At 47.9% G+C, this 14,111-nt stretch overlaps 1 protein-coding gene across 1 annotated transcript; it reads left to right on the top strand.

Annotated features, from left to right (window-relative positions):
- The first annotated feature begins 560 nt into the window (after positions 1–560).
- On the top strand, positions 561–2,620 carry LOC144158272 (uncharacterized). The gene is made up of 2 exons (XM_077689048.1): positions 561–703; positions 1,958–2,620. The coding sequence occupies exons 1-2, from the start codon at positions 561–563 to the stop codon at positions 2,493–2,495; spliced, it is 681 nt and encodes a 226-aa protein (XP_077545174.1). The 3' UTR covers positions 2,496–2,620.
- The last annotated feature ends 11,491 nt before the right edge of the window (positions 2,621–14,111 follow it).

A 14,111-nucleotide genomic window follows, 5' to 3' on the forward strand; every position in this document is an offset into this window, starting at 1 on the left:
GGCCGCCTACGGGACCGCGTATGCTATGCCCACGGCAATTGACAGCGAAAGACTGATTTCTTGCGTGGCCAGCCGAACGTCTTTGTGGCTGGCCACGCATAAAGACCACAAGAACCGGCAGCTCAAAGCCGCCTTGTGGATGGAAATCTGCGCTGCAATGTTTGCGAGAAAAGTCAGCAAAGGTACAGCCGGTAAAAGGCTTGTCTATAACACAGCTTTCGTGCTCTCAGCCGTATCCTGCCCCGTCGGAGCGGGATTTGAATAAAACTACTGCGGAATTCTGAAGTCTTAGCCCTTCGCTTTTGCCTCCGACATGTTTGGAACGAGTATGTTTCGGCAGTTTTCGGATGTAGCTGGTTGAATTTGAAATCGCTGTTATAGACAAGCGTTTTACCGACTGTACGTACGGCGTGTCTCCGTCGGCATGGCAGTTGAAAGCAGCAGCTGATCATTTCATTTTGTCTACGCAGAGTGCATCACAGCATTGCAAAAGCGGTGGAAGTTTCTGCGGGACAAGTTTCGCCGCTGCTACGTCGCAGCCCAGAAAAAAAAAAAGTGGCATGGGCACCGACTGCGCCGACGACTCCGCCGAAAGAGACGCCGACGACTCCGCCGAAAGAGACGACGACGACGAAGAGACGCCGGCTCCCTGGCGGTACTACAAGCTGCTCCTCTTCCTGCGCGACACCATGAAAACCCGCGAGTAAGTTTATTGACGCTTTTAGTGTCATTACAAACTAGCGAAAAAAAAAGCTACCGTGGCTTTCGCGTCGTAGCTTGCGAATGTGAGCCTTCCGGCAGTGTTGGTGGAAGTTGATAATACGCTACAGAATTTTACACGATATGCGACCAGTCAAGGCAAGGACGCAGACGGAGTGCTTGTTGCTGAAACGTATTTGCCCTGCACTCATTCACTTTGCATACTCTCTTGTCCGTGCCCCGCGCTCCCGCACTAGAATAGAGTCGCGATTGAAAGCTGAAAATCGCTTGGAACAGTATCAAAGCCTCAGCTGCAATGTGCGACTTGCAAGTGCTCCAAAAGTAGAAACCTATGGTAATTAAAACTTGCCTGATTATACGGGTAGAGTCAACAGAGGTGAGAATTTTGTTGCCTTCACTGATTGGTGGGGTCACTCATTGGAGAACCTATATGAAGAAATGACACAAACTTGCAGTGATGAAGGTTTTAATCAAGCAAACAGCAGTTTTTTTCTACATGCAGTAGTGATCCCCTTGCAATTCTGAACCATGTAGGAAATATATACATGACATATCAGCCAGAAGTGAGTGGTGCCAAAGGTGATGACCTCATAACTCAACAGCGCGAGAAATACCGTGTTTCTTCAAACGTTCGTCCTTTATTGTGCAAAGAAAATGTGAGATACTTTACCATTCATGAATACCTGAGAACCTACTCTGCACCCCAGTTCCAGACAGCATTACTAACAAAATATTACAAATTGTAAACCCGGACGACAGTTCTCTCATAGTCCTCACCCAGGACATGAATGTGCGCTCGGAACATGGGACAAATAAATGTACTTTCCCTCTACCCCCTTATAATGAAAAACAAAACAATTATAACTGTTCGCACACACTGTGCTGTAGTGTAACAAGCATGCATTTATTAACAATGGGAGTGTTGGCATGTTTGACGTTGCATTAACGATCGCCTGCGTAAACACACTAACTTGCTCAAAGGGTCTGCCGGCAGCCGGAAGTTAAAAAAGGAACTCAGAATGGCATGCGAGATCCATGAGGCTTTCTGTATAACACAGTGCAGCAACGAGTGTGCTAGTACACATACACTATGGTAGTGTAAGAAGCATACATTTATTAACAGTGGGAATGTTTTTGTTGCTGTCTGCTGGAATATTTTGCCGTGTTTCAGGGCAAACATTGACACTTTTTTACACACCTATACACCAATACATACACCTTCATTTTTGCTGTGCAGGACTTCTGGCAATTTCGAGCCACAGAAGAAACAGAAAAAGCAGGATGCCCGGCAGGTGGGAAGTCAGGAGACGCCAGAAAGTCTTTTCAGAGAAATGTGTCACAGCCCATTCGACAGCATTGAATTTGATGAGACCGACGACCACGCTGATCTGTATCCAGCACCGGCGGTGTCAGTTGAGTGTACCCCGTCGCTACTGGAACCAGCGTTGTCATCACTTGAGTCAACGCAGTCAAGTGAGTCGGCACCATCAGCGCTGGGAACTGCATCACCGCTTGGGTTGGCGGCAACGTCACTGGAAAGCCAGGGGTCCAGCCTTGCCAGCATGCAGCCACCCAAAAAAAGAAAAAAGAAAGATGACGACGACAGCTTGCTCATAGAGCATCTGGGAAAACTGACAAACAGCCTAGAGGAGCAAGACGACCATCATCATTTTGCGTTGTCGCTCGTGAGGTCAATGAGGGAAGTCAAAGAGGAGCACCACCTGGACATGCGCATGAAGATCATGGAAGTGATAAAGCAATTTAAGAGTAGCTAAGTGTGGTGCCTCTTGTCCTTCTTAGAGCTGACAAAACGTGGGCATACCGAATGAGGCATGTTGACTTGCATGGTGCAATATGAGTACCTAGGCCAATATTAGATGGGTAAACATGATTCAGGGTGTCTTTGCTATTAAAGGAGAAGTTTACCTTCAGCAAAGTGGGTGCAGCCCCTGCTCTTGCAAGCGCTTGAGAGCCCCTTGTTTGGAGACCCCGGGCTGGTGCCACTGCCAAGGGACCTCTCCAGCGCTGCTGCAGAAGTAGGCTGAGAAGAGGGCCCTGGCATCTGCAGCATCCGCACCGAAGTTTCTGGACTGCATCCCTTGAAGTGGGAAATAGCAGGGGTCCCCGTGCTCCCGTCCCGACGCCTGCTGAACACCTTGCCTCCACTGCCCTGCGACCACATTCCAGAAGTTGTCCTCGTGGTCCAAGAACTGTTGCCACTGTTCGTTGTGGATCGACAGGAAATTGTGGAGAACACACGCCGCCTTCACCACAAAATCCACGTTCTTGGGCAGGAGCTGGATGGTTCTAAGCAGAATGCGCCACCTCGCTGCCGTGATGCCAAAGGCATTCTCTGCGCACCTCCTGGTAGAACGAAATAACAAGTGCGAAATAGGTTTCAGAAGAAGCGACCTTTTAAAACCGATTTAAAAGTATGGTGGGCTGTACCGAGAGTTTGAACTGAGTATTGTGAGCTGTACGTTGTGCACTTTTTCTGCCTCTTCTGTTTCTACGTTTTCTCTCTGAATTGTTTTTGCCCAGCAGCCATGTACTGAAATTAAGAACTGCTGCATTAGAGCTGTGGCTGACTGTACGCCTTTGAATGTTGTTTCTGGTACCTTTTAAAAAGCTGTCTCCTTTTCGTGTTCATTGTTTTTATTTCCCTTCATTAATGTCACGTCAAGTGTGTATTAAATTTTATTTCAAATGTCTTTTGTCTTTGTTTGAAATTAAGTACGGCAAGCTCAGCATACCCAAAGAAATGGCCTGATATCATACCTTGCTCGGCTGAGTCTGTAATTGAAGACTCTCCGTTCGTCTTCCAGGTGCTTAGCTGGGAAGGGGCGCATAAAGTCTCGCCGCAGCTGAAACGCCTCATCCCCAACGAAGGCGTAAGGCGCAACTTTGGTCGTGCCTGGGAGCTGCCCAAGTGAGGGGATGTCCAGCTGCCCCTCGGCGAGGGCCTTCCCGAACTCTGCGTTCTTAAAAATGCCGCCGTCGCTCTGGCGGCCCTCAGCACCCACGTCCACCAACACGAACTTGCAGGTGCTGTCCACCACAGCCATCGGACTATCGAGAAAGTGCCCTGCAACAAAAGGCATAAGACACAACATTAGCACATGCAAACAGTACGTATAGGTGGGATCTACAGTAATAAGTGATTACAGTAAAACCTCATTAATTTACACCACAAGGGGACGCCGTCTCAGTTCTAATCTATGAAAGTTCGAACTAACAAAGGTGAATTACAACTGTACACAATGGTAGGGAAGCAGTAAGACACGTCAATAATTTATTTCTTGAAAAAAAAAAAAAAAAACAGCAATTACTGCCTACGTGTTGCCCTATATGCCGACGGCGATCACTTTTGGCTGTCTACGCAGCTACCACACATCCTCTGGGAGACATGGGCACACTACTTCTCCCGCACCACTGCTGCCTGTTTCAGTATACGGCCATTTTTAAGGTGAAAGAAAGGTCAAAAGGTGCATAAGTGGCCAGACTGACTTACCTTGTAATTGAAGTAGGCACTTCCAGATTTTGGGGGAGAAGTTATGGCGACGTGTTTTCCATCAACTGCCCCCAAACAGTTTGGGAACTGCCAACGCGTGGTGAAGTCTCGAGCGATCTTGGCCCACTCAGCCTTGGTTGGTGTCTGGAATACATTGCAAAGCAACGAGCGACAAACTTGTTGGCTGAACAGCACCCATTTTTACCTCAATATATTTGCAAGATGCAGTGCGAAAAAAAACGACTCATTCACTTTTATTTGCATACATCCATTGAATGCTGCAACAAATTCTATTACGGGAAGGCCTCCAATTATGCTGAACGCATGCTATCAATTGCTGCTGAGTTACACTGTTTGCTGCACCATTTTTTATTTGGACAATGCACAGCTGTGATTACTGCATTTTGAAATCCAGAGTATGCAAATAAATTACATACTGCCACAAAAGGCAAACAGACTGGTTCGCAGACTTTTATTCGGACACCTTCACGGCACGGCCACTTGTCCCATTGAAGTACATGCATATCCACGACCGATAGTTAAGACGCCTCACAGCACACCGTTCCATTTTTCGGACTGCAGCTTCGGTGCTCTTTGAATTTTTGCCGCCGAATGCCACCAGTGGACCAAGGTACCATCAAGAACTCGAAGCTGCATTACCTATCGTGCCTCCCGAATTGCACACTGCTGTGTGTGGACAGTGACAATACCTATGTTGTGGATGTGCTGTCGGCTATCAGTATCCTGTGTGATGCTTGGAGGCCAATGACACAGGACACAATCCACAACTGCTTTCGGCGTGCGGGATTTGTGGTTGGCAGTGAGGACGAGGATAGTGACACAGTTCAGAACCCCACAGCTAGGATGCCACCTGCCGCAGCATCCGACATTTTCGATGACCTCCGTGCTAGCAGTGTGGGATGTTGGAGCGGCTACGTTTGAAGATTTCACCCACATCGATAGTGCGTCCTGTGGTGTGCTGAGTTGGATGATATCGAAATCGTATGCCAGGTACTTAAACCAGCGCAGGATGAGAGTAACTCCGATGATCAAGCCTTTTAAGGAATTGTTTGCACGGCAGATATATATGAAGTGTAGCATTGACTGAAAGGAAATTTGCTGCAGGGATGTGATGTTCCTTACCTTCATAAAGTGGTCCTTGAGACGAGCCCAAATGGCTCTGCAGGTCAGGTGGATGCTGGTGCGGGCAGTTTCGACACCGACACGGTAGGCCAATGCCACAATGCAAATGTCCTGCCCTGAAGCCAGCTAGCTGCAACACAGAGAAAAAGTAATTTCTCATACAATTCACCATGCATGGCCAACACAACTGCAACAAAAGTGTTTTATAACATTCAAAAATATTTTAATTGCCTTGTTTAAGCTGAGGTATGCATCCATGGCGTGTCCAATGAAATTTTTATGCTGTCGCATCAGCATCAGAACGCAGCTTGTACCAACCTCAAGGTTATGGCAAGCCTTTCGCCTGGCTCCAGGGGCTCCCTGATGAAGTGTTGCCGCGTTAGATCCACGGCAACAAAGCCCAGAAGCTTGTCGAACAGCTGAGGCGTCATGCGGTAAATCATAAAAAAATTGGTGATCGCCCTCACGCATTCGACGCATCTGTAGGGAGAAAGAAAGTGCACTGTTGAAGTTGAACATAGCCATTCCATTTACTTGTACACTACGTAATATCGAAAGGGCCGTGAAAAGGGTGGATAATTGAAAACGTGAGTAGTGCCAGAATGACTCCCTTCCCACTCAAGGAAACTTGAAAAGCACACACTTGTCAACAGAGTTGTCAACAGTGGGATGCTTCGTTTACGCAACCAATGCGCGGACAGCGAAGGACAAGCGAGCGCTTATTATAACGCGGGCTCCCGTGCACACCCTGTGCTTAGAAAACAAACAACAATCTCTTCGTTGTGACTACCGTGCACACGCTGTGCTTAAAAAGAAAACAACAATATCCGTTGTTACTAGCCCACTTAGCTAACCATACCTACAATAACATGGCACAGCATTAATTCACTGCGAAAGAGCAACAAGTTACTCACGGCTGTGTGGTACAGGCCTTCCTGTTTGCGCGCCAAGAAGACAGGCCGCACCCAGCAACGCCGCTCTCGTTTTCGCTGCCGTCTTCGGATGACTGTCTTAGCTACTCGCGTAGCCAGCAGCAGCAGATGGCTGCGAGTTAGCGTAGCGACCATTTCTCCAAGACAAATCAGGATAAACGGCAGCAGACGATGGAACAGCGGGACACGAAACTAGCGAGCGAATCCGACCGCGTACCCACCAGATCGGCTAGTGGGCTCGGCTCGTGGCTAGGTTCGGCTGCTGTGTGTACTTGGTGTCGCGTCGACCCAGCTGCGGCGGCTGCGTATATCGGCTGGGTAAAAAAACAGTAGCTTTTTCTACGTCTCGGAATAAAAAAAAAAAGCTTTTATTCGTTTTAATATCAATTTTGCGAGCTGTAAGTAGTGCACATTTGTGTCCGCAGTCAGGCGATTCCAGCCAGTGTGGTCTAGAGACATTGGGCTGCGCTAGTGAAGCGCGGAACGGTGGGCGTTCGCGCGCCCTTCGTGTAGTTGCTCGCCCTCCTCCTTCACGCGCGCCTCGGGACGCGTGAGCGTGCGAGCGCGTAAAATCTAGCGCGCAGGCGCGTGCATGTGGTTACCGTAGAGAGTTTTAGCTGACCGTTTTCGACGCTCCGCTCCGGTATCGGCGGCCCGCTCAGCGCAACCGGAGCCAATGCCGTTCGCGGCCAAGCGCGCCACGCATGCGCAATGGCGCTTCCGCTTGCTATCGGAGCGGAGCGGATCGTAAAAGACGGTCAGCTAATTATCTCGTCGCTCGAGCGCGCCGGCCGCAATGGGCGTTTCTTCTCCTATATATTCTTGCTCCGTGCTACGAAGGTATCTAGTACCTGCTTTCAAAAAATGCTGTATGTTGTCTTCATTTCCTATAAACGCATGCGAATGACGCTACACGTCAACCTGTTCTTGGAAAAAGAACAACTAAAGAGATAGCACTCCGTCCTTGGTTCCACGGAATCATGTAAATGAGCCGTCGTACGTGCATTTTACCCTGTGATTTTATGATTGAACTGTGTCATGTCTGTGTCATGACTGAACTGTGTCAATAATATATCATCTCGTGGGATAGTGTTTTCAATGAAAGTGCGACGAAAAAAAAATTGTAGAGGATCCCTCAGCATTTTTATAAGATGAGAGAGCGAAAGCGTTCCTTTTGGCTATGTTTGTCGCCGAATATTCTGCTGATGTCGACTATGGCCTACAACCTCAACATCGGACTCACTGCCGCCATTAGTTGCAGAGCCACCATTCATATTCCTGCAACGCGTCGTGCACAAAAGGTGAAGGCCAACCAACACTGCGGGCGAGATTTATTATGCGCCAGCGTTTCTTTGTATGTGGTTTTGTGATGCAGGCTGGGTGGAACAAGTCGCAAGCCAACGGGAATTGACCATGCACCGTGTCTTTCATTTTGTTTTGTTTTTCTGGTGCATTATATACAACAGCACGTGTTAAGCGCTTTTTTGTGTTTATTTTACCAGCGGAGCTGTTGCTGCTAGCCGTAATGTGTGCAGCGTCATCAGAAAACCCCGGGTCATAGTTATCTCCCAACGTTCACCGCGACCGTGAGCACGCGCCTCACAAGAAGCGCCAGGCGCCGTCCAGGCTTGTCGTGGCGCTCGCAAGAAATACCAAGAAAACAGTTCCCGTGTGTCCGCGCCTCAAGGGGAGCACAAGCTCGCGCTACAGACACCCAGTTCGCGAAGTCGGTTGCCGCTGGTTCTAGCGCGTGCTGACGCGTTCTACTTTGAGAGAAATGTGAAAGCCTGCAAACAAAACGATCCGGGCCCGCCAGCATGAGGGAGACGACGATAGAGATGGATATGACGATGACTACTACTACCACAGGGAAAAGCGACGACGGAACATGTAAATAAACGATTTCAAACCTAATGTAATGCGCAGTGGCGTGTCCTTCAGTGCTTACATAGAAATAAATCCTCCACCTCCTCTATGGTTCAAGCCTTGGACGACTTAGTGCAAGCTTCGCCATTTTTTTCCGATCCACGCCCTTGAACAGAGCACGATGAATATTTCTTTGCGTTCTATTTTTTTCTTACGTACGTGCAGCTGTAAAACTTGTCGCGGCCAATGGCAAAAGAGTGCGCACTGAGGCTTAGTTACTGTGGACGCCAGCCGGCTACGGGCTTTCGCCAACTCATCCAAGTTAAGTTTTTGGGTTAAAAAGCTGTTCATTTCAGCACGCTGTCGACGTCACAGCAAATGTGAACTCCCTCCCATGCAGATCAACACAGATTAACAGCAACGGACCGAGGAAAAGGTACATAACAATGACCGCCAGTCGAGCAAGTGCGTATATAGTGAATGAACAGCCGAAAACAAATGACCACCACCTTGATAAGGAACGATAAAATGCAACGCAAGCCGGTGCAGTGGAGTCGGAAGGAACTAAAAAGCAAAAACGCGAAACAAATTCGGCGCACGGAAATCGCCGAGCATGGGCAGGTCGCTACCAATAAAAGCGTTCATGAATAAGGAAAGCCGAATTTCTGTCACCCTCAACGCAATGTCACTTTACAGCATTTGAAGGGTTTGCGAAGAAAAGCCTAACTCGAGAAAATAGACCACAGCCAAAAAAAGGCCATTTTTAAGGCGAAATCCTTCTACGTCTCATTTCACGGGAACCTTGAATGACCCCCGCGTTGATGGGAACACTACAAAAATCCAATGAAGGACACAAGTGAGCCGAACCACGCCAGCCGTGTATATGACATATGAATGATCCCCACAGTTGATTAAAGATTTATTTGTGATTGATGGTACATTTTGTAAGGGGAATTCCAGCGGAATAATATCGTATGAGGCGATCAAAAGGAGTTATGATTATTTAGAAAAAATTAGGACAAATTAGGGGGTTTAAGATGAACTAAGGTGTATTAAGGTGTATTAAGGACGTTCAAATAGCATGTCTGCTGTGTCGATGGTCAGACGTGTAGATAAGGGTGTCCGTCACAATAGTATGCCAGGCTTTAGCCTTCACAGCACGTGAGAAGACTCAAGTGGCCGGGAACATTTTCCCACTTAACGGCAATTTCACTTCACCGCATTTAAATCCCAAGTGACTCAAAGCCTAACAACAGATAATTAACCTCTTAAACAACCAGATTTTGGCTCTTTCAACCAAATTGTCACTCAACCACCTATAAAGCCTTAGCGGGGGCAAAGCCTCACCTTTGAAAACGGACCACTGCAGAGAGTCCAAATTTCACTTTCACCCGATTTGACCTCGAGTCAGGCAAACCTTAACACCACAGCACGGAGCACTGCGTAAAGAAAGGCCAGTGTTTTGTCACCTTCAACAGCAATGTCCCTTCATCACATCTGCAGCCTTAGTGAGGCAAAGCCTAACCCCAAAAGTTCGAGCACTGCGGAAAGAAAGGCCGGATATCGCCAACTTAAACGGCAATGTCACTTCACCGCATTTAAGGGCTTAGTGAGGCAATGCCTAACCCCAAAGGATGGAGCACTGCGGAAAGGCCGGATTTCACCAACTCCAACGGAAATGTCACTTCACCGCATTTGTAGCCTTAGTGAGGCGAAGGCTAACCTTGAAAATTGCAGCGATGAGGAAAGAAAGGCCAGATGCTGCCGACTTAAACGGCAATAACACTTCACCGCATATGCAGCCTTAGTGAGGCAAAGCCTAACGCCTGAAAATCAAGCACTGCGGACAGAAAAGACAGTTTATTACCTTCAATGTCAAAGTCACTTTACCGCTTTTGAACCATCGTGAGGCAAAGCTTAACACCAGAGTATGAATCACTGCGGAAATAAAGGCCATGTTTTAACAGAAGAGCTGTTTAGGCCGACACAAATTCATCCGGGATAGACAGAAAACCCTGAGCCCACGTGATATCACGTCACGCGGCTACCACACGGAGTCGTCTATGCTTTCACGTGGGCATACGCCACATGAGAAGCTCCCACCTTCCTCTTCGTCTTCGGGTAGTGACTGACGCGCCTTGGGTCCAACGCGCCGAAGATGGCGACAACGAATCTGCCAAGCCATCCCTACGCAATTAATGGGTAATTGCGGTTTTATTCATAACAAACTTTCATTTACCGGCCTCTCTCTTTACGGAAATAAATGAGTAGTTTAAAGTCCTAACTAATTAATATAAGTGATTGAGACCTGACCGATCCCCTTTGTGGGTACGTGTTAAAACATTGGGACATAATAATCATCATTAATCCCCACAACGTGACGAACACCGGACCAGCAGACGAATAAATGGAGGTTCACCGGGGCGACGACGCCCTACGCGGCTGTGACGTCAGAAGACGACTACAAAAGGGATGACGACGATTGCTACTGAATAAAAATACTGTACAGTCTCCGTCAAAGCCAGAAATGCGCAGGCCGCAAAAAAATATCTATGTACAAGCTTACGTCCCGAGCGAGGATGAAACCTTTTATGCCGGAAAGCTAGAAAAAACACCTTTCTTCCTTACTGTCATAAAATATTTCTGTCACATTTAAAGGTAAAGCTGATTCTTTAAATTCAATGTGGTCGAGAAGGCTTAGGATTGGCCCAGAAAATTTTGCCAAAGGGAGTACATACTTTGATTCTCTGTGCTTTACATTGCCGTCCATAACAGCGTTGCACTGCAGGGGTCCGGTTGCTCCCTCTCGCCTGGGTTCCACTGCCAGTGTGGGGAGAAGCTAGGGCGACTCCGAGCTCTGCTGTTTCTCCAGCCTTGCGCCACTAGTGCAAGCGGCACCGATTTTTGTCACCTCCAACAGCAATGTCACTTCACCACATTTGATGCCTTAGTGAGGCAGAGCATATCCACAGAAGATGGAACAGTGCAGAAGGAAATTCCATGTTGTTAGCACCTTCAACGGCAATGTCACTTCACCGTATTTGCAACCTAACTGAGGCAAAACCTAACCCTTAAAAATGGAACACTACAGATTTTGTCAACTTCAATGGCAATGTCGCGTCACGGCATTTGTAGCCTTACTGAGGCAAAGACTAACCACCAAAAACGGAACACTGCAGAAAAAAGGACGATTTGGGCGCCTTCAATGTCAGTGTCGCTGTGCCTAATTTGTAGCCTTAGTGAGGCAAAGACTAACCCCAAAAGAAGGAACACTGGTGACAGAAAGGTCAGATTGTTATCCCCTTCACCCGCATCGTCACGCCGTAGAGCTCGTGAAGGGTTGCGCAAGCGACTTTCACGTTGTGCGCCAAAGTGCCGGCTCTAGGTGTCTTCGTCAGATTTTTGAGAGCGTCCAATGAGTTCCCGAATGGCTTCCGCGCGGTGCAGTAGTGCTAATCTTCAAGGCTAGGACAGGTGCTGCCCTTACGGAAGATGTTCTGGCAAAGTGGCGAGCACACGCTGCATCCAAAAAAACTCGTGGCGGTGACCCACAGGCTGACGTCACCGATCAGAACGAGGAGGGCGACCAGGCAGCCACTGCGACGTGCTGCACGTGCAATACCGGTGCCTCTCCAACGTTAAGGCACCTACTGTGGGACTGCCCCGGCCTTTCACCGCTGAGGAACAGGCACAAGGGGGCCGGCGTTACCACATTAGAGGAATGGACAACCCTGCCCCTTCACTTGGACGCCGCGAGCATCGATCATTTCCTTGTGGGAGTTTGTGCGAGCGGCAGACCTGAGCGGATGACTCTGACGGCCACCCCACTCCCTTTCCCTTCTTCCCTCTTCCCCAACTAGGCTACCAAGCCACCCGTATTGTTAATAAAGTTTCATTCAGTCATTCATTATCACCTTCAACAGCAATGTCATTGCACCACATTTGCAGCCTTAGTGAGACAAGGCATAACCACCAAAAATGGAACACCGTAGAAAAAAGGGACGGATTTTGCCACATTCAATATCATTATCGGTGGACCGTATTTGAAGCTCTATTGAGGAAAAACATGAACCCAAGGAATAGAGCATTTAATAAACGCCCAATTTTCCCCCTACCACGTAATTGTCACTTAACCACGCTGGACACTATAGTGGGGACACTATATCGCTGCCGCAACGACTCTAGAAGATAGAGCACTGCATGAAGAAAGGCTGAAATGGCAAGTAAAAAATTCAAATAAGGTAATTCAACTTAGGTAATTTAATTGATTGGTAAATTCAATGATTGCTTGCTGCAGGTCCAGCAGCGTATGCTGCAACGTACCCTGTGGAAAACATTCCTGTTTTAAATTGTTGTCTGATAACAGGCTATGCGCAATTATGCCGGTTGTATCATTTTGCTCAAAAACCGCAGCAGTTGTCATGTCATACTTTGGGGTCTTACGACGTCAAGCCAAGAATTGATCAAGTACATTGTAGATAGATCAAGTATGTACAGCCTGTAAAAGGCTTGTCTATAACACAGCTTTCGTACTCTCAGCCTTATCCTGCCCCGCCGGTGCGGGATTTGAATAAAACTACTGCGGAATTCTGAAGTATTAGCCCTTCGCTTTTGCCTCCGACATGTTTGGAACGAGTATGGTTCGGCAGTTTTCGGATGTGGCTGTTTGAAGTTGAAATCGCTGTTATAGACAAGCGTTTTACCGACTGTACATTGATCAAGTACAAGCATTGACCACAGAATGAAGTAAATTGCCTAGTATAGGTATTTTTGCAGATTATTACCGGTTTACCACGTGTCTTGAAAGCGGAACGTTCCTCAACGTCCTCTGCTTAAGCCTGACGTTAGGAACTCTCAAGTATAGCCTTACATACCAAGCGACGTCCTAATGATTGTATGTCAAACAGTATGTACGTAGGTACTGTTTTCCGACTTTATACCTCAAAGTGGGACATTAGGCATCATGCGGTGCCAGCACACATCCGCGCTACCCCTGCTCTACTGCTCACAACAGTTTCCTATGATTACCGCTTGACGACGTTACGACTCAACGCGTGACGGTGGGCAAAACCAAAGTGTTTATTAAATATATTAGAGAGGAATCTCAGAAGCTCAACACTGGACCAGTGTCTTTTAATAACGAAGGAAGCTCAGGCTAACGCGTATGAATTGAAGGTAGCGAAGCTGTACGCAACCTTCACGACCATCACGATGACTTTAGCCCACGATTGCAGCCGATTTGCTTCTTCTTTGCTGCCGCAACGACCTTTACTCTGTCATTGTCGATATAAGTGTGAGCTTCCTTCATTTTTTGAAAGTGATAATCATTGGACATTACCTTGGAGGGGCGTAGGCTATGACGTGTCTTTTTCGTTCCGAGCAAGTGTCGCCGCGTTTAGGGTGAACACTGGAGGTTTTTTTTTTTTTTGCCAATCTTGGCCAATCTCCTTAAGTGCGCCGGGGACGCTGGGAACAAACATGCGCCACCGCGAGGCACGCCGCCGCGAGGCACGCACACACGAGTGCTTGGCAGTTTTTTTTTGTTTTTAACTGCCGGGCGGTCGCCGCAATCTTGACCAATCTCCCTAGGTGGGTATTCTTGGCTTGACACACGTGCGCTGGGGACGCTGGGCCGTCGTCGCGAGGCATGCACACATGAGCGCTCGGTATTTTCTTGGTTTTTTTAACTGTCGGGCTGTCGCCGCGAGGCATGCGTTCACGTGCACGCGCTCGGCATTTTTTGTTTGTATTTTAACTGCGGACAGTAAAAATGACAATTTGCTTAACAGCTTCGCTGTTAAAACCTCTCCGTAAACCGTGTGGATCATCGTCATTATCCCCATCCTATCTTTCAGTATCACCAGCTTTGTTATGTTTTTTTAACCATCTGGCCTACAAAGCCAAAAGTACGGCCTAAGCTAACCTCATCAGTCTCATTA

The sequence above is a fragment of the Haemaphysalis longicornis genome, unplaced genomic scaffold, assembly GCF_048455015.1.
Source record: "Haemaphysalis longicornis isolate Haplotype H1 unplaced genomic scaffold, Haemaphysalis longicornis Haplotype H1 scaffold_1, whole genome shotgun sequence".
NCBI classification, from domain to species: Eukaryota; Metazoa; Arthropoda; class Arachnida; order Ixodida; family Ixodidae; genus Haemaphysalis; species Haemaphysalis longicornis.